The following is a 26,199-nucleotide window of genomic DNA, read 5'->3' on the forward strand; positions in this document are numbered from 1 at the left end:
TACAAGGAAGAAAGATACCAATAAGTAAAGAGCACTAAGTCAAAGGAGACAAAGTTATTTTGTATAAATGCAGGTGTATATAGTATACACATGCACATATATATATAATCCAGAAAAATATRTTTTATATGCTATTTTTACGGGGTTTTAGAAGGGACCTTTTGCCTCTTGTTTAAGGGGAACCCACACTGATGTCCTCCCTATTGTAGCTTCTTGTGCTGCTGCTGTTTAACTCAATATCTTTCTGTTGAATATTCTACAGTAGAGAAGGGAGCTGGCACTTCTAGACTATGAGATGAGTTGATTTCTGCCATCTGTCACTTTGGACCAAAAGTTCAAAGGGTTGTGAACACTATTTGTAGAAATTATTTATCAAGTRCAACAGATGCGCTGCCTGTGGGAGGAAAGTGCATATTCACAACCAGAGTTAATTTTGTTGCTGCTTTTTACACATAATTTTCTTGCAACAATTCATGAAATTCATGTTGCATTACAGAAGAGACATCCTTCCCAGCTGAATAAGGTTGAGTAGTAGAGTAGCATATCTCTGTTTAAGAGTAGGAAAAGGTCAAAATGGAATGAAGTCTGGACATGGTAGGACTAAGACCTTCCTCATCAGTTTATAGTGTTGCCAACTGCCTGAAAATGTCAGTAGGGTAAAGAAACCCTGTGGATCTGTAGTCAAGCTCATAGGTGTTGGTTCCAAATTCATGGTGGTCTTTGTAGGGACTTGAAAAGCAGCTGTAATGGTCACAGTGCAAGTTGGCTGTAGCTGCTAWTTTTATGGAGTGTCAATGTTCTTTAGCCTTCTGGTGACAGATGTCCACATCTGAAAAGTCCAGGCTGCTCKTGGTGTTTGCAGACTTTATCTTGACACTATTGAATGTACAACTTGTTAGTTGGTCATGGGGCAAAGCATGAGCTTGAGTAATGAACTGGCCCATTCTGTGCTCCTTTCCTTGCACTTTCTACGCAGTGATGTTTAATGGCATTTTTTGGAATCGGTTGCTGCAGTTAGAACTTAGTTGTCTATTTGTTTTTTCTCCGGTTAAGAACTGTTTGATGATGATGTCAATGGCTGTCTTGCTTGGTCATATCCTGTTCAATCAATGCTTCGTGACCCGTGTGTTTGCAGCGAAGCTTAGAAGGACTTCAAGGGTGCCAGTTTTGCTCTTCTAAGGCTTAGAGTCTTAAAGCAGCAAGGCAGAGGCTTGGTTGCAGTTGTTCAGCACTGTGTGGATCAGTCGCCAAGTTTCTGGTGATCAGGACATATGTCATTGATCTTCTCTTTTCCCACAGCCCTGGGAGGCTGCTATTGCCAGAGCTGCGTAGCTGGTTGAGTGTTTGAGGGATCACAGGAATGTTGATCTGAGTTGCTTCTAATTCTTTGAGGTGTTTTGGATGTTTTTGTGCCTGTTCCTGAAAGTCTCAAAGACCACAGATTTTTTTGAAACTGGAGAATGTGAGGGCCCTGGGAAGCCAATGCACATCTGCACAGCCTTCACCTGCAGCTACTGGACCTCAAGCAGCTGCTCAGAGCACAAGTGTATGCACAGCAGGTCCTTGCCACTCCACCCCAAAACCTTTCCTAACTTGCATGCATTAATTCTCTTTTCCCTGAGGGATCAGATAAGGAGGAAGTTAGTGCAGACCGAGTCTACTCAGCTGCTCTTCTTTTCTGTTGTGTGTGTGTGATAATTAAAATCCATCTCCATTAAGGGATTGCTCTTGGGGGTGCCAGACAAGGCTTTAAAAGTAGCAGGTACCTTCCTTGGCTTCCTCTTGACTGCTTCTCCCTCCCTGCCTTTTTGAGCCAGTTCCTCCTTGAAAACCATTCCTCCTTTGGCTTTCATGCAGTGTGGGAATGCTCTGTCAACCCCAAATTGGCATTTTATCTGTGGTTATCGCTTTGTTTTTCATAACTGTCAGGGAAGTGTTTCTAATTCGACTCCTGTGTTTGTTAATGTTAACATTTTAGTCTCATGCTCTTGTTATGTTTTGGAACCAAAGTACATATTTACAGCCGCAAATCAAAAACATTCTTTGGATTGTTGTCTCTCTGAAGCTGTGTGACAGCATGTAAAATGAAGCCCTAATCCATTTATTTTACCCACCTTTTTGCCTTAAAATTTTTACACTTAGCTTTAGTGGTATTGCAGTGGTGTCGCTTAAATGCAGGTCTTTATATCGCATCGAGTGGCCAGCTTGCATCCAACAGGCATTAGAGGTCTGGATTTTTTCTCATGGCTAAATCAGAGGAGCTGAATATGCAGAAGTTGGTTATTACTGGTGTACAGCCATCCATTTGCCTGCTGGCTCTATGAGCAGCTAAGAGCCTAATGTGGTTTTGGACTTGAGCGATGTAAACGGCCATTTCTTTAAAGACAGTGTCCTTTGGAAGAAGGAAACATATTTTGTTTTCCAGTTTTGCTGCAAAGCTGTGCTTCTAGCTCTGGTATTCTGTTGTCTTGCTTTTTTATCGCTACATGTCCTTGGCCTTTTTGTGTGGGCTGGGAACTGATTTTCAAAAAATGCGTAGCTCTGTCTCTTTGCAGCTGTGAAATACTGATGGATTAAGAACTAAAAATAATGCATGTGGTTGTGTTTCTCTTCAGCTATTTCAGTTTATGAAATTCTTGCTATATAGTCTTTTCATGAGCACTAGCTTGTGTTTAATGTTAGTGTCGGTTCCAGGTTTTTGAAAGTTGTGTTCATTTATTAAAATATCATAAGCTTCAGTCTCAGCAGCCGGCATCCATTTAAAAATAAACCCTTTTTTCTTGATCTGCTACTTGAGGAGTCTTGTAGATGTTTCGGATGGATTTTTTTTTTTATTTTTGTGCAGTATTTCATATCTGTTAAAGATAGAAGTCAAGAGGAGACTTTTTAAGTACGGATGTGGAGGTTCTGTTGAAAACAAATGGTTTTGAAGGTCCGAGTTACTTGTGAGCTTTAGAAAATCTGTGTTCCTTGCATGATTTTATAGCATCTCTTATTATACAGTGGGCCATTTGGTAGGATAACAGCACGAGCTGTAGTTCGCAGTCCAGAGTATACTATTTTGCTGTGTTTCTGTACCATTATTTTTGATCTAGCTTGGATTTCTCCAGCTTTCTTCTTTCCTGGAATGGGGAATAGACAACTCTGGCCATTCTGCAGCATGAAAGTGGGGTTCAACTGTAAGATGTGTGGAAATAATTTCAACATAAAACTTTGGCGTAGGTCCAAAAACTATCATTGATTTGAGATCTTTGTGAACTTGGGGATTTTTGGCTCAACGTTCCTTTTTTCCTCTCGTGAAGTAGTGATGGTCATTATGAGAATTCCTGTTCTAAAGCTTTTTTTTTTTTTTCTTCTGCTTCTAGAAAAGCTGTGACCTACTTACTCTTCTAAATTATTTTGTTATGTAAGAGTCATACAATCAAATTATGTAACGCTGATAGTGAAGGCTTTTTTCCTGCTTCTGTATCTTATGTAGGCCTCAAACAGCAGGACCAACCAGATGGAGAAAGAATAGCGGTTGCTTTAGAGATCTGGGACACTGTGCAATCGCTTTTTGTATGCTTATTAAATTGGGTAATATTGAGTTGTATAATTTCTATACTGTTGGAAAGTAAACACTTGCATAGCTTCGAATTTTTTTCCTGTAGYGTTCCTCTATAAGCTTATGAGCAACTCTTCTACATAATGTGCATGAGATCTTTTCCTYTTTTGCCTCTGGGCAGGTTCATGGGTAGTTGCCTGTAATGCCAGTAAAAGAAAAACCTACATGTCTCATAGGTTTTCTTGTGTTCCAGTAGTACCGTGAACAGGAAGCCATTCGTCTTTGCCTAAAGCATTTTCGTCAGCACAACTACACCGAGGCTTTCGAATCRCTGCAGAAGAAAACCAAGATCGCCCTGGAGCACCCTATGTTGACAGACCTGCACGACAAGCTAGTGCTGAAGGGCGACTTCGATGCCTGTGAAGAGCTGATAGAAAAAGCTGTGAATGGTAAGGGTGGCTTGTTACCTGTGGTGGCTGGCTCGGATTGTTACTTAAACATTCAYGTGCATAGAATAGAATTGGTTTGTCCATGCATGCTGTAAGTAACCACTTTGTGYAATGGTGCTGTCTCATCAGCCTTTGGGCTTGTGAGTATGTGCGTAAGGAAGATAAAAAGTCAGTTATGAAAGCTGTTCTCACCACTACTTTTGGAGCCCCTCTCTGTGTAAAGGATGACAATACGGTGCTCTTCAAAGTGGCTTGAGACAAGTTCCTCATTCAAGTGGGACAAGGGGAGCAGAGAAGTAAAGACCGTGTGTGTCCTCAGGGAAAACCTGCATCACTATTTCTGGTTAGAGCTTAACACCCACCTTGTTGGTATTTCAACCGAAGTAAGTCTTCAGTTGTGTTTAAGAGCATGTTGATTTTGCTTATGGCGGGGGGGAAAACATGTTTTAAGGATGGCTTAGAGGCTGTCAGGGTGAATGGGAGAGGAGGCTTCTTTCATGTCCAGAGCAGGACATTGGCAGAGAGTTTCACTGTTACTGCTATTAATATTTTACTTTGGAACAAAATCTAATCTTAATGTGAGAGACATACAGAACATGTGTTCTGAAACCTGTGTAGTGGTTTTTTTGATWTGTTAAGAACAGAGGTGAGTTCTTGGCTCTGGGAATAGTGCTTTTTGACTAYGTGTATTTGTTCTCCCTGAGAAGCTTGTACTGGCATAGGGCACTTAGCAGATGAACTTAGTGGATGCCTGGCACCAGAGGGTGGTGTGTGTGTGTGTGTTTTCTTTATTGCTGTTTTTTTTTTTCCTTTCTTATTCTGGTCTAACCTGTCACTTTTGTAATACCTTTGCACAGCTGCCAGCATACCTGCTGGGCAACGTCAGCATGGTTTATATCACTAAAGYTGTAAGTGATTTCTAAGGTAGGATAGAAATGGTTGCTTTCATTTTAAAGTTTGTATTCCTTTAAAATCAGTGTCTCCTTGAGGAAGCTGTTCACCTGAGTGCTGATRGGGAGTATATTGCAGCAAGTCATCAAAATCCAACAGCCATGAAGTCAGTGCATATGATCTTATTTTTTTAAGGTGTTACATGTTTTTATCTTCCTCTATGTATTTATTTCCCCTCAGTCACGTTCTTCTGCAATTCTGTATTGTCTTCAGCTTTAGTACCCAGATAAAGCTTTATCACTTTTTAGCACTTCGGAGAGAAGTGCTACCTGCCCTGAGACACTGGGGCTGCATTTCGTATTTGCCTTAACCCAATGGACCCTTGTCCTCGCCCTTGATGGATGAGATTTTGCCAGTGAAGGTCCCATCCTTCCCTGGGATGGTGCTTCTTGCAGGACGTTGTACTTCTCCTGCTGCCCATGGAAMTCCTGATTAACCAGGTCGGAGCCAGGTTTCCAATATCTGACTTGTAGCTGGTTCTTCTGGTCAGGCTAGCATGGGGAAGAGGATAAGATGACTTTCAGGTCACCACAGAAGGATCGAAGCTGCAACTGTAAATAACTTCTCTCTGTTTGTATATGATGACTGTAGAAAGTTGGGGAGTTGAACTTATTTGGTCCTTAACAGCTGAGTTCTTGGCAGCGTGGAAATGGATGTTTGCACCCTTCTACATGTTTTATTTTCCTATAATAAGGCTGCTGTTTGCACAGTCCTGTCCCTGCTCTATTCTGCATGTCTCAGGCCCATTGCTTGAGAGACTCCTGTATACTGAGTTTTACCTTCCTGGCAGCTTTGTGAAGTCTCCATAACTTGCTCATGAATCCCTAAGGTTTGAGTGTTCATGCAACTGAACGCTGGTCAGATGTGTAGTCTTCTCAAATAAAAATAAGGTAACTTTATTCTTGTATGTTCAGTATCCTGAACATTAAGTTAATTGATATATACAAATCTTTATTATGATCCTGAAAGTGCTCAAAGAGAGAACAGTTCTGTGATAGTTGGACATGARTATCTGAACTTCTGATCTGGTGGCTCATAGCGTTAAAGGAACAAACAAAAGCGAGAGGAGGTTGWTGGATATGCAGCTCCATCTGTTCAGCATAAAGTCTCTTTTGTAGAGGCTAATATTTGCAGTGATAGCTGTTCAAAAATGTGATATACCCCCGTGCAGGCTGTTTCCATAGTCTTAGTCATATAGAAAGAGAGTAGGTGGTCAAGAATTAGGGCTAGCAGAGCTCAACTCTTGTTCTTTTGCATTGCTAATGAACGCCGTCTTCCACCTCACATCACCAGATGATTTCTTTTGAGAACTTAGTGGCAGGCAGCCACACTTTTCCCGCAGATTCTTTTGACTTGTGCATTACGCTTAGAAAATGGGCAAATGGAAACTCTGGCAGCTGCCTGACTTCCTCTGAAAAATAAAAAGTTCCCTAAATCTCAACTGGTTCACAGACTTCGCTCAAATGCTTTGCATTTGGATTCATTCCTATAGCTTTCAGACAGCCTATATTATTGTAGGAAAATCTGCTTAATATTCCTGCAGAGGATATGCAGAATGCAAATTACCTAATGGAACCACGTACAACTAGAGTAGATTGGTAAAGCTGTTTAAAATCGGTTGAAGTTCTGATAGTTTGGTTAATTAGTAGTGTCCCTGAGACTGAGGTTTCCTCTGAGGCTGTGTTTGTGTCGCTGTGTGACATCTGAGTTATCTGTTGACAAGTCAGCCTCATGTGACAGACGGGGTTTTAGGTTTCCTGCAGTGCTCAAAGGTCTCTGGGAGTTTGTGGTGGGAGAACAGCTATATCCTCCTGAAAATTCCAGGTGGATGCTTAGAGCTAAGTTAAATCTTTCATAGAATCGTAGAATCCTTAAGGTTGGAAGGGACCTYTAGAGATCATCTAGTCCAACCCCCATCTGCACACGCAGGGTCCCGTAGAGCACGTGGCACAGGGCTACATCTAAACGTGTTTTGAAGGTCTGCAGAGAAGGAGACTCCACACCTCTCTTTGCAGGCTGTTCGAGTGCTGTGTCATCCTCACTATCAAGAAATTTTCGTGAAGTTGCTGCAGTTGGTGCTTCAGTTTGTGGCTGTTTTCTGTAGTTCTGTCAGTGGCCRCTGAAAAGAGGCCGGCCCCATCTTCCTCACTCCCTCCCTTGAGGAAATCTTTGGTGTTTTTCRAGTTATGTTCTGGGAAAGTATATGTACTGACTTGTTTCCATTATAGTAGGGATATATGTAGAGGAGAGGCTTAGCAGGGATCTGAAACCTTTGATAAGCAGATGAATGGGCTTGCACAAAAGAAGCTTCAAATGCTTCAGAAGAAGCACAAATGCTTCTTTTGTGCAAGCCCCATCATCTGCTTATCAAAGGTTGCGTTCTCCCCTAGTGTCGGACAGGTGATGGTACAAACTCTTGTAGCGAGTTAAGAGCAAACCCTGTAGCGTGTTTTGTTTTCATAGAATCATAGAATCACAGCATCCCTCACAGCATCCTCCTGGGCAAGCTCCAAAGGTGTGGGATAGATGTGTGGACGGGGAGGTGGATTAGGAATTGGCTCGATGGCAGGGTGCAGAGAGTGGTTGTCAATGGTGCGGAGTCCAGCTGGAGGCCTGTACTTAGTGGTGTCCCCCAGGGATCAGTTCTCGGTCCGGTCCTGTTCAACTTATTCATTAACGACCAGGATGAAGGGCTGGAGTGCTCCCTCAGCAAGTTTGCCGACGATACCAAGCTGGGTGGAGTAGCTGATAGCCCTGAGGGCTGTGCTGCCATCCAGAGGGACCTGGACAGACTGGAGGACTGGGCGGCGAGAAACCTCATGAGGTTCAACAGGGGCAAGTGCAGGGTCCTGCACTTGGGGAGGAATAACCCAGGACACCAGTACAGATTAGGGGTGGACCTGCTGAAGAGCAGTCCCACAGAGAGGGACCTGGGTGTCATGGTGGACGACAAGTTGACCATGAGGCAGCAGTGTGCCCTGGTGGCCAAGAAGGCCAACGTGATCCTGGGGAGCATTAAGAAGAGCGTCTCCAGCAGGTCGAGGGAAGTGATCATCCCCCTCTACTCAGCCCTGGTGAGGCCACATCTGGAGTACTGCGTCCAGTTCTGGGCTCCCCAGTACAAGAGGGATGTGGAGCTGCTGGAGAGAGTCCAGCGCAGGGCTACCAGGATGATCAGGGGCCTGGAACATCTGCCCTATGAGCAAAGGCTGATAGAGCTGGGTCTGTTCAGCCTGGAGAAGAGGAGGCTGAGGGGGGACCTGATCAGCGTGTATAAATACCTCAAGGGAGGCAGTGAGGAGGAGGGGGGCAGCCTCTTTTCAGTGGTGGGCAGGGATAGGACTAGAGGAAATGGCTTCAAACTGAAGCGTCGGAAGTTCCACAGGAACTTAAGGAAGCATTTCTTCACTGTGAGGGTGACAAAGCACTGGAACAGGCTGCCCAGAGAGGTTGTGGAGTCTCCTTCTTTGGAGATCTTTAAAACCCGCTTGGATGCAGCCCTGTGCCACGTGCTCTAGGTGACCCTGCGTGAGCAGGGGGGTTGGACTCGATGACCTCTGAGGTCCCTTCCAACCTTCGGCATTCTATGATTCTATGATTTTGCGTGGAAGGATTTTGTGGCTACAAAAACTTAGTCTGTTTCAGTTCGGTTTTTTTGGTTGGTTTTTTTTTTTTTAAACCAAAAAAAAAATCAGAAAACCACTGAAGTTATGGGCTAAATGTCATTCCAAAATTTTTCTTGCTGTTGGCTGTAAAATGAGTAGATTTTAGTAATTCTATCCAGAGAGTTGTGCTATCTGAAAGAAACTTAAGACTTTGTAGTTGTTCATGCGAATTCAGCAAATATTTTTGTCCTCAGTGTTTGTATTAATCTCTCTAGCCTGTACCTTGCTAACAAAATGAGGCTGAGTTGGTAGGTGCTTTGAGTTATCTCTTAGGTGGAATTTCCTAGGCTTTAACCATTGTGAACTGGCTGTTGTCTCATCCAAAAGCGCCAGAGCTTTCTGTGAAGGGGGCGAAAACAGTACAAAATTAAAAGTACCACCTTTGGCTGTMATTTTAAGTTTAAACATGACCATTGAAATGACAGCCTCAGGGACTGAGAAGAAAAGACTTCCTTGAAAAATTACTTACTCCTAATATTTTTTTTTCTGCAGTAGTTTTGAAATGTCTTTCTAAMCTTCTGATTCATTGGAAAGAACTGACCAGTCTGAGCAGGCCTAGATCTAATCCTCAGTGTCTTGAAGTTTTGGAGACTTTTCAGGCAGGTTTYGCTCAGCAGTGCAGTCCTGGCGAGAAGCACAAGCAGTGCAGTGGAATAGTTTGGCATCAGGTGCAGAATCCACCTAGAAATCCTCCTCCTCCTATTTTTTCCTCTTTTCTGATCTCCCCTAGTGTCAGACAGGTGATGATTCAGCTACCCAAACAAGCTGCTGCTGGTTTGTAGTGCAAGTAGAATGAATGTGGAACTGCTCCCAGCAGAAAGAAACATTTCTGGGAAGCAAGCTGGATGCTTTCCAAACCACTGTCCCATGGAAGACAAGAAGCTTTATTAAAAGAAGCTGAAGGCACAGTAGAGAAGAAGAGTCCTATCTTGACAAGTGCAGCCCGTGGGTGTTGAGTATTGGAGAGAAGTTTAATCACCCTTTCGGATCATATGCGGTGTAATTCATCCTCCTGAACTATTTATGTCCAATTATCTATTGGGCTGCCATAGGGATAAGTACTGTTTTGCATTTTGTCCTGAAGACTGAGACTCTAACATTATCCAAAAGACTGGATTTCTGTCTAGGTTTGTGGTTAGAAAAATCTGCCTGAGTCRGGATGGGTTTTCTTACAATGCATATGTTTGTTCTGTTTGAAGTTGGCATTTCTGAATCAGGATTCATGGAGTCTCAAGTTTAAAGCCAAAATTCGCTCACACGTCTTGTCCTAGATTTATACATGCTAAAGAAGCCTGATCTGAGAACCGTATTTTTAAGAAACCAAAATAAACCACTTTTTCTACATACTTAGAACAAACTTTTGGCTTTCCTCAATTAAGTAATGCTTGCACAGAGCTGATGTTTTTGGCACTAGGGTGGTAGAAAGCAAAATCAGCTCTGCTTTCGCAGAATATTGAATTTGCAAAACTTGCAGAGCTGAATTTCTGAGGACTGGAAGCCGTTCTGTATTTTAGGACCAATTAGGCCTCTTTCAGGAGCTCTGCAGCGCCCTTAGCTTCCTCTTAAGTTATGGAGTATTTGCCTTCTCCCAGGAAATTATTGCTGACTTAGATATTAATTCAAGCCTGGATTTTGGTCATGACATGACAAGACAGCAGGAAACGCTTTAAAATTTACTTGGAATGTTTTCTGTGTCATGTGTAACAGTTTTTAGCTTTTTAGGGATAAACAGGGACATATGCACTAAGAAGCGCTCCTTTTCTATCTGTGTGCCAACCAGGGGATTTTATATGAACATAGGTGTTCATAATCGCTTAAATTCATACCTCAAAGCCACTATTACAGTGGCTGGGAGAAGCAAAAAGTATATAAATATTGCTTAGCTTTACTTCTATTAAAAAGCCAAGCTGTGTAAGCATTATGTGATTGAGGATTGCTGAATATATCCTATACCCTCTTTTGACTGAACMGTGTATGTGCAATGTACTGTTTTAATAAAAATTAAAAAAAATGTAAAGTGTGTGTCTGAACTCCCATTTTCAGGCTCTGCACAAACGTAAAACATAAAGTTAGGTCAAGAGGTAGTCAAGATGATAGGGTAATGGCTGGGATGTAAGTAGATAAGTACTATGGGGAGGTAGTACTAGATATGAGTGATCAGTCAGTTTCTTATATGAAAAAATTAGGTGGTGGTTTGAACAGACACTTGCACAATCCTTCCAGACTGGTAGGCAGTCAAGGAGAGTATAAATTTTGTCTTCCACAAAGTAAACTTTCTGTGATATGCTGATAACACACATTGATTAGAATTTGAAATTAACTTCTTGATGCTGAAGAGATGACGTGCCATAGGTTTACAGAGGAAGCTAGGGAAGGACATGAGGATCTTGAGCAGAGTGCTGGAGTTGATGCTTCTTAATTACAGAAATGCTGGGGTTGGCATATCTTGTCAGTGACATAATACTGTGTTTCTTCTGCTTCTCGGCTCTGAAGAAAATGTAAACTATTACTTTGTCTTCCGTCCAGAACTTGGTTCTTCCATGTCATAGTACTTAAAATTTGCCATTTTTCCCTTTTTAATGAAGTTCTAGAGATAGTCTGACCTAGTTTTAACTTAACATGTACTGAAATGGTTGAATTTTGCATGCACTAGCAACTTTATTCTTTGGCTTTAAATAAGGAGGAGGGGTTTTATTCCTAATTAAATACACCACACTGGGGATTTACAGACAATTGGCATGACCTGGCAGGCAAACAGAGTAATTCTTGATTGATCTAGTAATGAGTATTCTTTTTTATTTTAGTGCTCACACATTTAGTTCATTAGCAAGTTGAACAAACTAACTGACATATAGAGAGAATTTACTTGAATTGAAAGCTCTGGAGAAGCATTCAGGATTGAGTTAGATTGAAGTAACCCGCTCCAAGAGTGATTTTGCAGTAATGAAGGTATAAACGTTTTACAGAGCAACCTAATTTTTCTTTTGCAGATGGGTTATTCAATCAGTACATCAGTCAACAAGAATACAAACCTCGCTGGGGGCAAATTATTCCCAAAAGCACCAAAGGTAAGGCTTTTTATAAAGATACAGCCCTTAAGTGTCTGAAGATACTGCTAATGCTGTGATGCTGCTTTGTGAACGTACAGCAAGACAGTGATGCAAGAAAGCCTCCTGCAGGACAGTTTTTCTGTTGTCAATGGAAAAAACTATGTTATTTTGGGAATCCAAATCGATTCCAACCTACTTTCTACCTTAAAGGAATCCCATAAACAGTACAAAGTAAAATGTTAGTCATGCAGCACTGGGCTTCAAGGTGAAAATTGATGAATGTGTCAAGTACCATACCCTAACTCCCTTGGGAAGTATAATTTATGAGTAGAAGCAGACTGCTCTTCCCAGCAGAATGAGTGTTGCCTTTCTAATGCATTTCCCATGGATGGGTCCTGTCCTGAGTGCTTAAAAAAGTATAAAGTGGCTGGAGAGCTGTTTTAATTGGGTAGTTGGAATTCCCTTTATACAGAAGAAGTAGTAATTGGTGCAGTGATGGCTGTGCTGTGTCCATACTGTTAGCCTTTTGCTTCTATCTCCTGGGTAGATTGTTGTATCATTTGAGCATCCCTTCCGACTCCTCTCTCTTTAGGCAATTCGGAAGGTGGGGATAGGTGGAGATGAGGAAGTAAAGATTATCTGTGTGCCCAGCATGGGAGAGGCAAAGATCATGTGAATGGTTGACATTTGAGCTGACCTGGGTGTTTCAGGAACTCTTAAGTTCCTTTTAGAAGTCTCTCAGAAGAGCAGTATAATATTGCACTTGCTCTAGTTAGCTATAATAGCCGTGCAGTTTTATAACACATAGACAAAATAAGAATATTATGTAGAGAAAATAATTTGTCAATGTCTTAAAGAATGGTGAGCTCTTAAGGTGATGGCTTCCCTGTAGTATTTAGGAGTTGCATATTCCTTTGGTTTGAATTAATAAAAAAAAAAAAAACAACAACAACAACAACAACAGCAAAAAAACCACCCCTCTGTTTCTTTAAAGGTGATGGGGAAGACAGCCGACCAGGGATGAGAGGTGGTCATCAGATGGTCATAGATGTTCAGACAGGTGAGTAGCAGTTGCTAACTTCCTTGCTGAATACACAGCATAGTTGAATTTGCAAGCATGTTTGTTCTTAGTCTTAACTAATTTCTGGGGTAAAAACCATACTTTTTAATAAACTGAACTAAATATTTTGCTTTCAGTATCTGGAAATATGCTTCAACTGACTCTTCTACCCTCCTTCTTCCCTATTAGTTCCCCTTTGGCTACTAAGATAAGCAAGGAGACCTAGAACAGTTGCCTTTTTTACCAGCTCCTTAGACTACAGAAATTACAGACTTTTTTGCCTTATCCGCTGCTTGCTCTGTGTTTTGGAGAAGTGCTTAAGCAATAGACCTCACGTGTGAAAACATCCCCTCTATTTTGGCTGGAGTGGCTTCTAACTTTCAAAATAAATGTGCGACAAGCTGTATTTAAGTATAATTTATTTGACTCCTTTTTACAAAAATGTTTTCCACAGCAGTTAAAAAGGGTGGTTCAGCTTCTCTTCCAGAAAGCCCATGGAGAAAAGCARAGGGAAGTAGAAGTAACAGTCTGTTTCGATCATCATACTGTGATTTTCTATAGTTTTGTCTGTCTTTTGCGTATCGCGTTTCTCTGGTCCTTCATTCCTTACAAATAACTGTCCTGTTATGTTTCCCTGCTGATACATTTTCTTAAATGCAAAAGATTTCTATAAGTAATAGAATTTAGGAGGAAAACAAAACAAACAACAACAAAAAACAGGTCTGTGTGTAGTAAAGAAGGTTTTAGGATGCCACTGAGAGAGTTAAACCTTTGTTTTTTTCCTACTGTGGTCATATGGACCGGGACTGAAGCATGTGACAAGTTTTAAGGGTAATCTGCTAGGTCATAGTGAACAAGCAAAAATTCCCCAGCGGAAGTTAGTCTTTGGCCTTTGCCCAGAGTGGAGTTACCACTCTAGAGAAAGCTCTCAAGTTATGTTGTATATGAAAGTAAACTTTCTCTTAATGGAAGAATTTTGAGATTTGTTAAGACTAAAGCGTTGTTGTGGGATTGCTGGTGTTTGTGTACAAAAGAAGCTATGAAACGCACCCTAGTGGCACCCTAGAGAATAAATAAAAAGATTGGTYGGTTCGCAGATATTCTGGAGAGAGAAGAAGCTTCCCAACTTTGGAATGAGATTCCATTGGTTCTGCTGAATGTAATATGTTCATGGTCATGTGAGTCTTGGTTTCCATTCCAGTTAATCTCTGAAGCCTTAATAAGCTGATTATTTTGACTTAAGTTCACTGCTTTCAACAAGGCAATAAAAAGCACCATCTTTTCCTTGCACAAAGCTGGCTGGAGTTCACCTGTGGACGTTGAGTCATGTTCTGAGGGTGGGATTTCCTTCTGTCAAATCACCTCTTTCTTGATGCAGAGTTACCTACCACTAGCAGAATAACCTGAAGGGAGGTTTCGCTATTGAGTGTTTGGAAAGTGGTATGTAGTTTTGCTTCCAAGCCCACTGAGGCCTGTAAAAGCCCATGTATATTTGAGATTTATTCTTGCTATTTGATTTGGCTTACGGGCCAGCCAGGACAGTTCCTCGAACTGTTTGTGTTCTTGAAACTTACTGTTGCTGACAGCTTGGATTTTCCTTTCGAGTATAGGTATCACTTAATGAGASTAGGATTTTGGCCGGTTATGTGAGGATGTGTTTTACCAATTGGAGCTAGTCTTCCTGGCCAGCTTTTAGCAAATCTAGTGTTAATGGAAAGAAAAGGAACAGCAGCATACAATTTTCCCCAAAGGCAGCTTTCCCTCTTTACCCACACACTTCTTTTTTTCTCAGAAGTCTCTGGAAGCTGAACGAGTTCATTTTGCATTGCTTTTTGAAAAGGTGAAGTCCTTCTCAAAAAAAAAAAAAAAAAAAAAGTTTTCCTCAAATTCCACGTGTTAGAGAAGAAATGGAACTCTGTAGCTGGAGTTGTAGAGAAGTCTTGAAGTTTTATATTGTATAGAATACTCTTGGAAGCAAGTTAATATTTGATGTGCAAATGTACTGTAGATGTAATTATAAGCACTTTTACTTTTTGATAGACTTCAGGTAAATGCTAACCAATTGTTACTAGTTCCAAAAAGATGAGTTCATTCCTACTAGATTTGGTGATAATCCTAAGACTGCTGGATGCGTGTATTTAGTGTCAGAAGAGAGACTTTGGGTTGCTGAGTAGTTGAGCTAGTTATCACTGATAGTTGAACTAGTTATCACTGATAGTGAGCTGAGTCACTGGCTCTGTTTATGCATTTAAGTGTCAGACACAATGTAATTTGGTTCAAGCTACCGTTTAATATGCCTCCTTTTCTAAGGAGGGTGGGTTTAGAGTAACCAAAAGAACAGTTATGGCATCTGTGGCAAACAGTGACTTGTGTTATAGCTCACTTCCATCTGATCACATTCACATGCTTGATAGCTGCTCCAGTTGATTTAAGATCTAAGTGTAATGTTCTTTATGAACTTCGGAATGCTTCAGTGTGTTGAAAGGGAGGTATAAACCTTTGGGGATACAACACTGAAAATGTAGCCAGAGATCTTCCCAAATCAAAAATTTGCAAAAAACCCAAGAATTACTAATTCTCAAAACATCTTTCTTGGTTTTAACCATAATTAATGCTCCAACTGGAGTAAATGTTGGGTTGCAGAATTTACTTTGTGTATATAGAAATACTTAAGAGGCTTTCTTAGTATCAAATTGGGATACCACTGTTATGTACTTTAAATCTCTAGATTCTAAATAAAAATCAAATACTTAAGATTATTTCTCCTGTTTCCTGCAAGGTGAGCATATTTTATGTAACTTTCTGAATAGGAAGCAAGAATATACTCTGCCCTCATTTAGGAGGAGCGAAGTAGGAGGAAGTATTTGAGTATTCCTAACAAAAAAAGCATGTATTAAAAAACAAACATAAAAACAACCCCTCAAACTGCCAATAGTGTAAACAACTCAACATGCRTGTATTTAGTGCTCTAAACATCAGTCATGAAAAAACTGTACTGCTTATGTATTTGTGTAGGTCCCCTGAGATTTGTGAGGAATCTGTTAGTAATGGCCGAGCAACCATATGGCTTTTGTCTAAATTTTTGAACTATGGCAAGTAAAATATTTTTCTAAAGGGAATATTAGTGAAGTGGTCTTCATCGAAGTGTTACCTCCGTTCACTCGGTCAAGAAAAGAAATTGTGATTTTGGCGTTGTGTTATTTTGTGTCTCTTCTGTGGCGAGGCATTCCGCTTAACTCATTGTATTGGATGACAGCAAAGTCTGGAAGATAAATGAAGTGGGAGATTCAAAGCAGAGGGCACAGGGGAGATGCTGGAGTTGGCTCAGAAGAAGCAGATGAAAAAGATGGAGCGAGTGAAAGGAGCAGAGACTTAAGAAAGACACTGTTTTGCCTGAGGAAAACACTTCTATCCATAAGATATTTTATTCAAAGATAGGACTTGTGTACAAGATGAAGAGATCTCTGAAACAAAACACAGATGGCTTTTAGGCCTCCAAAATGCAAACAGCTGCTGAATCCTGGAGGTTATTCAACTTTACAGTGTCTTCACATTTGGGAGGAAAATGTATCTGCATTATGTGCCTACTGAGAGCAGCCCCAGCCTCAACAACTTTGCATTTAGCCACCATCTGCGCCGAATTGTGATCCGGAAACTGAGTGGGGTGACGCTTCAAGCAAATTTGAGGTCTGACTTGGTAGTTGTGCTCTGAGTGCTCTTCACAAAGTGCAAACTTCAGCTTGGAGATGGCTTAAAAATGTGGTTGTGACAGAAGATGCTGCCCTTTCATAGAAGATATTTTAGGTTTTTTACACCTAGGTTTTCTGCTTCTGAGAGAAAGGCCTTCTTAGGCTGGTGAAGGGATGCTGAATCCGAGCGTTTGCCTTAATAGGCAAGACCCCTGATCACTAGCAGGTAGGACCTTTTGAAGCTTCTGTCAAGAATAGAGAACTTGGGTAGGAAGAGGGATAYAAGAGGAAGCAGAGCTGTTGTGTAGGGGTTGGGAACTTGTTGCGAGCAGAGATCTTGACCTGGTCATGCTCCTGTCCAGTGTAGGCTATGGAAGAGACTGARCATCTGCAGCTATAGTTTCTTATGCAAAGAGCGAGTCCTGTTTCTTTGCGTGACTTTCTAAAGAGCTGAGGGTTCATTTTTATCTGCAGGAGTTGTTTTTTAATATATTTTTATTTTATTTTCTCCTGAAGTTCTTTGGGAGTTTGAATCCTCTTTCATGGTCAACCCCATTTTGGGCTGCATTAGCTACAGTGTGGCCAGTAGGTGCAGGAATTTCCCTCCMTCTGGTGCTTTTTGAGACCACATCTGGAATACTGTGTTTGTTTTCAGTTCCCTACTACATCAAGGATGTTGCACAACTAACGTGAGTCCCAGTGGTGGGTCACCAAAATGATAGAGGGCTACCGCGCATGTGATTTTCAAGGAGATGCTCAAGAAGGTGGGTTCCTTAGGAAAGGCCAAGGGAAACTCTTACTACAGGTCTCTAGAGAGAGGTGTGGAGAAGATGGAGCTCGGCTCTTCCTGGAGAGGCAGAGGGAAAAGATGAGGGGCAACGAGCACAAATTGCAACAAGGGAGCTTCCAGTGAGAAGTGAAGAAAAAGAAATGGTAATGAAAGTGGTCAATCATTGAAACAAGGATTCAGAAGAAGCAGAATTCTCCATCCTGGGAGATAGTCAAAACTTAACACAGTAATATCCTTTGGCTCTTAAGTTAGCTCTACTGTGAGATGCTGGGGAGCGAATGGCCTGTTGGATCTTCTGGATGCTAAATTATCTCTTGTTCTAGCAGATGTGAAATTACTATTTGGCCGTATTGTTTGGTTCAAAATATCACTAGAGATGGAACATGCCAGTGTTGCATTAGAACAGGACTTCCACAGGGATGCTCCAGGACATCAAACAACCTTCATCAGCCTCGCGTTGCAAGCTTACTGTGCTGCATTCTACTGATGAAGACCTGTGCCAGAACCCTACCAAGGACTTCATCATGCAGAGAGCATAGAGTTAACAGGAGKAGGAAAAAATGTCACTGAGAGCATATCCAGGATGCCAGTCTAGGCTGAGGTTGATAAGAAATGTTTTTCTTTTGTGTACGTGCTCTGTAATACTTCGAGGAGTGCTGTGGCATCCTCTAGTCCTTTGGACAGTAAGGCAATAAAAGAGATTACATGTTATAGAAACATTTTTTGACTGAGCAAGCAATTTAGAAATATTCATAGAACATATTCAAAATGTTGAATTCACATTCAAAAATAAACATAGTGGAGGTGAAGATAAGATGCTGGGGGAGAAATTTGATTTCTGCAATGTAGCTGATGAAAGCTGTGGGAAGAATGTAACAGCTTTCATGTTTGTCATGTTTGCTGCCCTGCAGGTGGAATTGAAAATTCTTCCTGGATGCCCATAAAGCAAAACAGGGAACTTAATTCCCTATTTCTGCTAAGATAGAAATAATTATATTAATGTGAGGCTATTGTGCCCCTCAAGCTTCATGCTTCTACTGCCTGAGAATTGGGAGTCCATCCCCTCTGCTGCTGCCTTGGAGCGTGTGGTTGACTGYTCTGTTATTTCGGAGTCGCAGCAATGTCTGAGACTGCCGGAGTCAGGGACCCCGGAGCCTGTTGTGCTTGGAGCTTGGCTTGCAGGGTGAAAAATGGCTGTACCTCCAAAAAATATCTGGGAAAAGTAGAGCGCGAGATAGGAAGCAGGATGGGGATTGGAATAACTTGACTTAAACCATGGAAAAAAGCGGCAAGCTTAGAAGAGCTACGAAAAAGACATTGTCATGACCTTACTGGCAACTGATGCATTAGTATATTGAAAAAAGTTTCTGTATTTTTGAAGGAACTTGATATAGAGATACTGCAGTTCTGAAAGATGGAGAAAACATTAGTTTTTCTATGTTTGCATAATGATGGAGTTATATCTTTCACCTAGATGACAGTTCTGTACCAGCATTAAAAATAAATTTGGCACCCTGTTCMTGCACACTTGTGTAGTCCTTGTTCCTCTGAAGCTCTAGGGATGTAGTTTGCATTAAGTGTATGGTTCTGCCTCTTTTTGAGTGCTTACATGCAGTTTAATTCTGTCAGCTTGGTTTTAGGTAACTTTTTTTAAATCTGAGTTTTACTCAGATTCATTCAGGTTTGCTATTAAATTTCATCTCGGACAAAGCCTTTACAGGCAGGCACGACATTTTGGCAAGAACCCAATAGGATACTTAGCCAGTGCCAAATCTTTTATTTTCCTCAGCTATCAATGAAGCTGTTGTGGTAATGTGGGTTTTGTGAGCTGTGAGAATTTATGAGCACAAAGGGACCTGCTCTTTGCAGGGAACACTGGGAGCCCTGAGTCCAGGAGGAAGGGTAATTAAAGTTAATGAACCAGGGTAACCTTTCCATGGTGATGCCCACCATCCTCATGGTAGGTAAGGGTCGGGGTTTATTCCCATTCTTGAATCACACTTTGGCTCTGCTCTTTAATTGGTATTGGCTTAAAAAATGACCACTGCCATCATAATAGAACTGGTTGATGGACTTGAAAGACATTTTTTCAAAACTTTGGAGGTTAGTGGTGGCTTTTTCTTTTTGGACCTGACATTGTGTTGCATTTTAATGTAGTCTAACAGTAAAGTCCTTAGGTATTTTAGACAAGATAGTTATTTTCTAGAATGCAAACAGCTTAGTTACCTCCCCATGGCAGAACAGAGACCTCTTCTTCCTTGTATCCTTGCTGAGTTCAGTTCCATCAGTGTCACTGAACTTGCTATCTGTTGGTGTTTGGAGAGGTGATGGGTCTAAGGTAACATGTTCTAAAGATGACCCTGAAATAGTGACTTTAATCTGTTACTCTTTTACTTGCTTTTGTAGCCTTGCATAGGTTGCTTTATCCTTTTAACAAAACATTTTCCTCATAGATTTTGTAGTTGAAATCTGTCTTTTTATAAATGATGGACTAAATAAGAGTACGTCTCTCTAGGAAATCTTTCTCATCTAGAAATCTTGCACCAAACAAGGGACAGGCTAAGATCTCGGTAAATGCTAATAATTCCTAATGTCCAAAATAATTATTATTGATATYTTTCTCTCTCAGACCTGAATTGTGTATATATGGACTCAGTTGCCTTGTGTGTATCTATAGAAATAGAGAATGACTCTTTCAGATTCAGCCGTATGTTTATCTGAAAAATTTATCTGAAGAATTTCATTGCTAAACCAAAATATCTTTCTTTTGGTTCCTRTGGCTGGTATAACATTCATAGAAGAGTCCATTTTAATTTCCCTTTTGGTAATCGTGAAGGCCTACGACCTATTTGTCACAGGGATTTTCTATGTATTAACCTGTTTAAAGGCATATTCTTTTTTTAACAATAAAACTAACATGTTCTTTTTTTTTTAATAGAAACTGTTTATTTGTTTGGTGGCTGGGATGGGACTCAGGATCTGGCTGACTTYTGGGCATACAGCGTGAAGGAAAACCAGTGGACCTGTATATCCAGAGACACCGAGAAAGAGGCRAGTTCTACAAACATCCATATTATGAATATGTGAATTGTTGCACAGAAAAATGCCATGCTTTTCAAGTGCCTGTATTGATGTGTAGCATATTGGAAGAGCTGCAGACTTCAGATGTTGAAGTTCCTTTGAATTGCTTACAGTGGGAGAATGTGAAATGAGTACGAATTTGAAGAGTTACAATTACTGCAGGCAAAAGGGTTATTTCTCAAGAGCAAACTAGTCRACCAAAAATCAGTTTAGTGAGCCAGAGCAAAAGTTAATAATTTGAAAAGACTGAACAACCAGACGCCTAATAAACATTTTAGACCCGATGCTGCTGTTGGAATTCAGAAATGAATTGTTTATTCTTTTAACTTTTGTCAAGATGGGCAGCTAACAGATCAAATCTAGAGAGCAAGGGTAGCTGCCAGAGGCCACGCAATCCCAGGAGCTTTTTGTGGCATTTGCTCGAACCATTTTGCTTTGCCTGTTTTGTTCGGTTTTTGACGTATGAAACCTCCGRGATGACTGTAGCTTGGTTTATATGAGGTAACAAAAAAGTCCAGGACCCTTGAGTTGTGTAATTCGGATCACCGTATGCTGTGAAATGTTTAAGTTTCACATGGTTACTGTATTTGGAACTAGTTTCTGATTTGTCAGAGCATAATTTCTGGAAATTCATCTTGCTTCTTTTGGTGAGTACAAATTTGAGGTTTTGTTGCTGCTTTTGGTACCSAAATTGAGGAGTTGATCTATCCAACTATTTATAAAAGGCATWAAAAAAATCTAATTTCCATTTGATTTTCTTTTCTCTCTAGTGTCTTACCACTACCCATTTTACAAGTTTTTGTACTAGATTAAGTCAAACTTTAGTACTGTTGTTTTTTCCTGGCAATGGTATTTAGAAATTGTAATGAACTAGAACAAATAACCAAAGCTGAAAAACTCACAGTAAGGCACATCCCTTACCCTTCAAATGTCTGTACGTGGCACTTTTTTCCAACATCCTTTATAAAACATAGTGCAACAAAACTGAACACAGTATTTCAATATTTTAACAGCCCTGTGTAGAATAAAATTGTCTTTGTTTCACATCTTTTTTTTTATTTTTGGTTATTCTTGATTTGTTTGTACTACTCACAGCTACTCGTGTTCAGTGACACGATGGTGAAGCTGAATTTAGGCTTTCAGGWTCTGACTTCCCATTCTCTGTAGGTTGGCCTTGTATGAAATCTGTTTAGATCACAGAATCACATAATTGTTGAGGTTGGAAGGGACCCCTAGAGATCATCTAGTCCAACCTGTCTGCTCAAGCAGGGACACCTAGAGTACAGGTCACCCGGTCGCATTCAGACAAGTTTGGAAGATCTCCAGAGAAGGAGACTCCACAGCCTCCCTGGGCAGCCTGTTCCAGGGCTCTGTCACCCTCACACCAAAGAAGTTCTTCCTCACATGGAGAGGGAACTGCCTGGGTTTCAACTTGTACCCATTGCCCCTTGTCCTATCACTGGCCACCACCAAGCAGAGTTTGGCCCAATTCTCCCTACGCTTTCCCCTCAGGTACATATACTTACTGGTCAGATCTCCTCTCAGTCTTTTCTTCTCTAGGCTAAACAGGCCTGCTCACCTAGTCTTTCCTCATAAGATAGATCTTGATAGATAAGGTCTAGATAGACAAGATAGATCTTGAATTGTGGATTTCACTTAGAAATTCTCATCACCTTATGTGTCCATATCTGAAGGAGGCTTGTGACCTAATAACAACGGTAAACTGAGATCCTTCTCCTTTATCAACTCCTATGGTAAAGATAAACAGTTAGACCTTTCTCTACATTGTCTTCCTTCAAATGCGTGTTGGGCAATGAGTAATTTTTATTTCCCTTGTTTAATTTTTCCTGCTTTGTAGCTGTTTAGCATGTACACTTATCTAGTTCAGTATGCAGCGTAATAACAACGTCCTGCCAAAAGAATTTACCATATTGTCTTCCTGCACCAGCAAGCATGGATAGCTTGGATTGTCCTTTAAGAGATTCATCTCCCTTTTCTGTTGGGATTCTGCCTTATCCAGTTGAGTTTCTTTAGAGCTTGGGAGACCTGGCCGGGACACAAGGAATGAGCCGTGCCAGAAACAGCGTATGTTTCCTCTTGAAGTTCCTCGTGCTTATTGCTGGCTGGGGTGGAAGAGAGTGGCCATACATAATGGACAGCTGTGGAGGAGACAGTAGAAGAGTTGTGAGTTGATGCAGTAAAGTGGTTAGAAGGGGACTTGGAAAGAAAAAAAAATAATGAGGGCAGGGAAGGGTGGAAAGCGAAAGTGGAAGATTAGAAGAGTCTTGGAGAAGAAGCTTGAGGAGGGGAAATGAGATTGGGAATTTTGAAGAGATGGATACGTAAGGGAAGAAGAGTGGGAAGAAACGTGTGGTGTTCTGGAATGACCTACCCCCAATATAGTCTATGACGGCGTTGGGAAGTAGGCCGATGGTGTAGCTCCCTTACAATGATTCTTGGTGCCAAGGCATAGGCCACAATCTTGTAACGTAYTGGTAAGTGCAGTGAACTGGTTGCTGCTGTTCTTGTAAACCCATGGTGCTTTTTCTGGATAAAACTTGATTTAGAAATGAAAAGGTCAGGCTTAAACGGAGAAGTAAATTCAAAAGCAAAGACTCCAGATGTTTCTCTAATGGGAGCATCAAATATTCACAAACAGTTTGCTGAAAGGAAATGCCTGTTGATGTGGAATTTTTGTAGATATATGAAGTAGATTCCAGGGAAACTTAGTCTTGGGTTTTGTTCTGTATYGTGCTTGTTCTGCTGCCAACTGTTTTCTAAGTAGTCGGTGACACCAATTAAATTATCCACTGTGTAACTAAACTTAGACAAGAGCAAAATATGGTAAATGTTGTATGTTGCTGCATGTCGTTTTAAGGATAGAACATATTCCCACCTGTGGGATAAAGGTGCAAGGCCAGTTTGTTACCGTCTTCCCCTCAGMATTGTGTTATGAAAAGTTTGTGACCTTTTTGGTAAATTTTGTTGCTTCAACTGTGGTTTTGAAATTTCCCATGAGCTAGAGCTGCACTGCTGAGGTAGCTGATCACCATTACTAACTGTCAGGAGTTCTATACCATCATATAATTGTACATATTATATAATTGTCAGTCCAGGTTAGGTATCTCGGCTCCTGTGGTCAAGTGGCGCAGACTTCCCTAYCATCCTGTTGGTCTTCAGAGCCCAAATGGCTCCTCTAGTCCCTCTCAGATCTTCTTGCTCTGAGCCTACATCCCTTGGAGAGAGATGCAACATGAGGTAGACCACAACTGCTTCCCTTTCGACCGTCTCCTCTATGAAATGCTTATTTTTAAGTGTACAAGAACTCCACAAGTAACCAGTTGGCAGGGCCAAACCATGTGAATTTTAGGAGCCTTTAAGAATTTATACTCTGAACCAAGGGAATTGTTCTGACCAGTGCTGCTGTCTGCTAACCTACAACTGSTCATCAACCTTGGAGATGTTTTGAAGATCTGAGATTTGAGGATTTGTTTTGGAGGGGAAAAAGAAAAGTCATCCTTTAGGCATTTTGTTCTTATGCCACTGTCACTTGATAGAGAAACTTAATGTGTATATTTGGGGTGCTCCTATTTCTACTTCTAAGCAGTAAGCTTCTCTTGGAAATGCTAATTTAGTGAAATTTGGTACAGGAGGGTAGTTTAATGAGGAGGTAATGGTAAGAAAGGTTTTATTTGGTGTAAATTGATAGTTAYGTGGTCTTTCAAATACCTTCAAAAGGATGAAGGATGTTGATAGCTCTGGAGATTTGATAAGTRAGAAATGTGATAGTTGGCGTGTTCTGTCACCAGTATTTTTGTAACTTGTCTTAGTAGTTTTCRGAGAAGATGTCCTCTCAAACTGTGTTTTTCTGTCTTAATATAAAAGACACAAATGGAAGGAAGAAAGATGTAACATATGCAACCAGGAAACTTGGAAATGAATATAGGAAAACTGACTTGTTCAGGAGCAGGTCCAAGATGGGTAACAGAACAATAAGGTAAATGTGGATTTTSAGGATTGAATTCATGGAACTTCATTTAAGTATACGCCAAGTTTCTGGTTAGCCTTAAGAGAGCAAGTAGACCTATAGGTGTTTCCATCTGTCACTGCTATTGAAAATGAATTCTAGTTTTGATGCAAAGTGATAGCAGATAAAAAGTTTGACTTGTGCGTAGTGCAGACTGGTACGTTCTGTTGCCCTGCACATTCACAAATATGTAAATATGTTGACTCATCCCACTTTGGCTTTTTTTTAAGAGAGAAGTCCTGTCTTGTAAATCGGAGATATGGAAACTGTGTAAGCAGGTTAGGGTTAGGTGTTTTTGGTGAGAAACACCATCAGAAAGGTTTTTAATGGAAAAACCTAAATTAAGTTTTCATAGGTAGAAGTGAAGGTCTGCTCATGGGTGAACTGGTTAAGTGGATAAATTCTTTCACTTACAAGAAGCAAAGCATAGGTCAACAGGAGTCTTAATGTTCAGTAGGTTCAAAATGGTCTAGAAAAGCTATGTATTGTAAGGAGATGGTTGGCTGCTGACCCACTATTTTTTAGGGTACTGAAAATAAAAGCTGACAAATGTAGAAAGCTAGTGAGAAGGCAGGGTGATTTTTCATCTGCTAGTGAATTTCGGATTAAACTTTCTGTAGGGTGTCTATGCATTGATTTGCAGTAGTTGAAATGGGTTAAAATACCTAAAGTTTCCAACCTCACGTTACTGCATGAGTATTTTATGCCTTTATAAGCATATGTGACATCTATGGCTGTTCTGGAGTGTGTTGCAAAAATATATAAACATATTTAAAGTTCCTATTTTATACTCCTCTAAGTGTATTTCTGAGCTGAACTAGTTTAAAATATTGACTCTTTCCTACCAGTCATGTTGTTTGGAAGATACCTGAAGTAACTTGCAAGCTTTAACTTCCAAGCTTTCTTTTATTGCTTGTTTATTTATTCAAATGCTGTGATATTTATGCACCTTAGAAATGTAGTGTACTGAGTCTGCCATTTCCTACTTCTCAGAAATACTGGTTGTGSAGGTGTTGAGGTGGATTGAGGTGGATCGAGAACTGGCTGGATGGCAGAGCTCAGAGGGGGGTGAGTGATAAACGGGGCCGAGTCCAGTTGGAGGCCTGTGGCCAGTGGTGTCCCCCAGGGGTCAGTGCTGGGCCCGGTGCTGTTCAACTTGTTTATCAATGACCTGGACGAGGGCACGGAATGCACCCTGAGCAAGTTTGCAGATGACACCAAGCTGGGTGGAGTGGCCGACACTCCRGAGGGCTGTGCTGCCATCCAGAGGGACCTGGACAGGCTGGTGAGTTGGGCAGAGAGGAACCTCATGAGGTTCAATAAGGACAAGTGTAGGGTCCTGCACCTGGGGAGGAATAACCCCAGGCACCAGTACAGATTAGGGGTTGACCTGCTGGAGAGCAGCTCCAYGGAGAGGGACCTGGGAGTCCTGGTTGACACCAAGTTAACCATGAGTGAGCAGTGTGCCCTCGTGGCCAAGAAGGCCAATGGCATCCTGGCCTGCATCAGGAGGAGTGTTGTCAGCAGGTCAAGGGAGGTGATTCTGCCCCTCTACTCAGCTCYGGTGAGTCTCCTCACCAGAGGAGTCTTCTTCTCTGGAGGTCTTCAAAACCCACCTGGATGCCACCCTGTGCCAYRTGCTCTAGGTGTGCCTGCTTGAGCAGGAAGATTGGACTAGATGATCTCTAGTGGTCCCTTCCAACCGTAAACATTCTGTGATTCTGTGTTCAATTTTACTAGATGCCTGGTATTRCACAAACCCCTGGGGAGGAAGCAGCTGTCCCAAGGAACCTGCAAAAGAAACTTGGATCCTGCAAATGTACCTCTGAGCCAGCTTCCTAAAGAGTGTAAATACCTGCAAAAATAGAGGCAGGGAGGGCAGATACATGCCAT

At 41.2% G+C, this 26,199-nt stretch overlaps 1 protein-coding gene across 1 annotated transcript in view; it reads left to right on the top strand.

The window, feature by feature from the left end:
- Nucleotides 1–26,199, top strand: part of MKLN1 (muskelin 1) — a 91,495-nt gene that overhangs the window by 29,343 nt on the left and 35,953 nt on the right. Inside the window, exons 6-9 of the mRNA XM_026052455.1 lie at nt 3,801–3,993; nt 11,600–11,677; nt 12,654–12,719; nt 20,137–20,249. Of these exons, the coding sequence (XP_025908240.1) occupies nt 3,801–3,993; nt 11,600–11,677; nt 12,654–12,719; nt 20,137–20,249 (450 nt within the window). The remainder of the gene's footprint in view (nt 1–3,800; nt 3,994–11,599; nt 11,678–12,653; nt 12,720–20,136; nt 20,250–26,199) is intronic.

Source organism: Nothoprocta perdicaria, unplaced genomic scaffold, assembly GCF_003342845.1.
Source record: "Nothoprocta perdicaria isolate Ctin4 unplaced genomic scaffold, notPer1 scaffold_89, whole genome shotgun sequence".
NCBI classification, from domain to species: domain Eukaryota; kingdom Metazoa; phylum Chordata; class Aves; order Tinamiformes; family Tinamidae; genus Nothoprocta; species Nothoprocta perdicaria.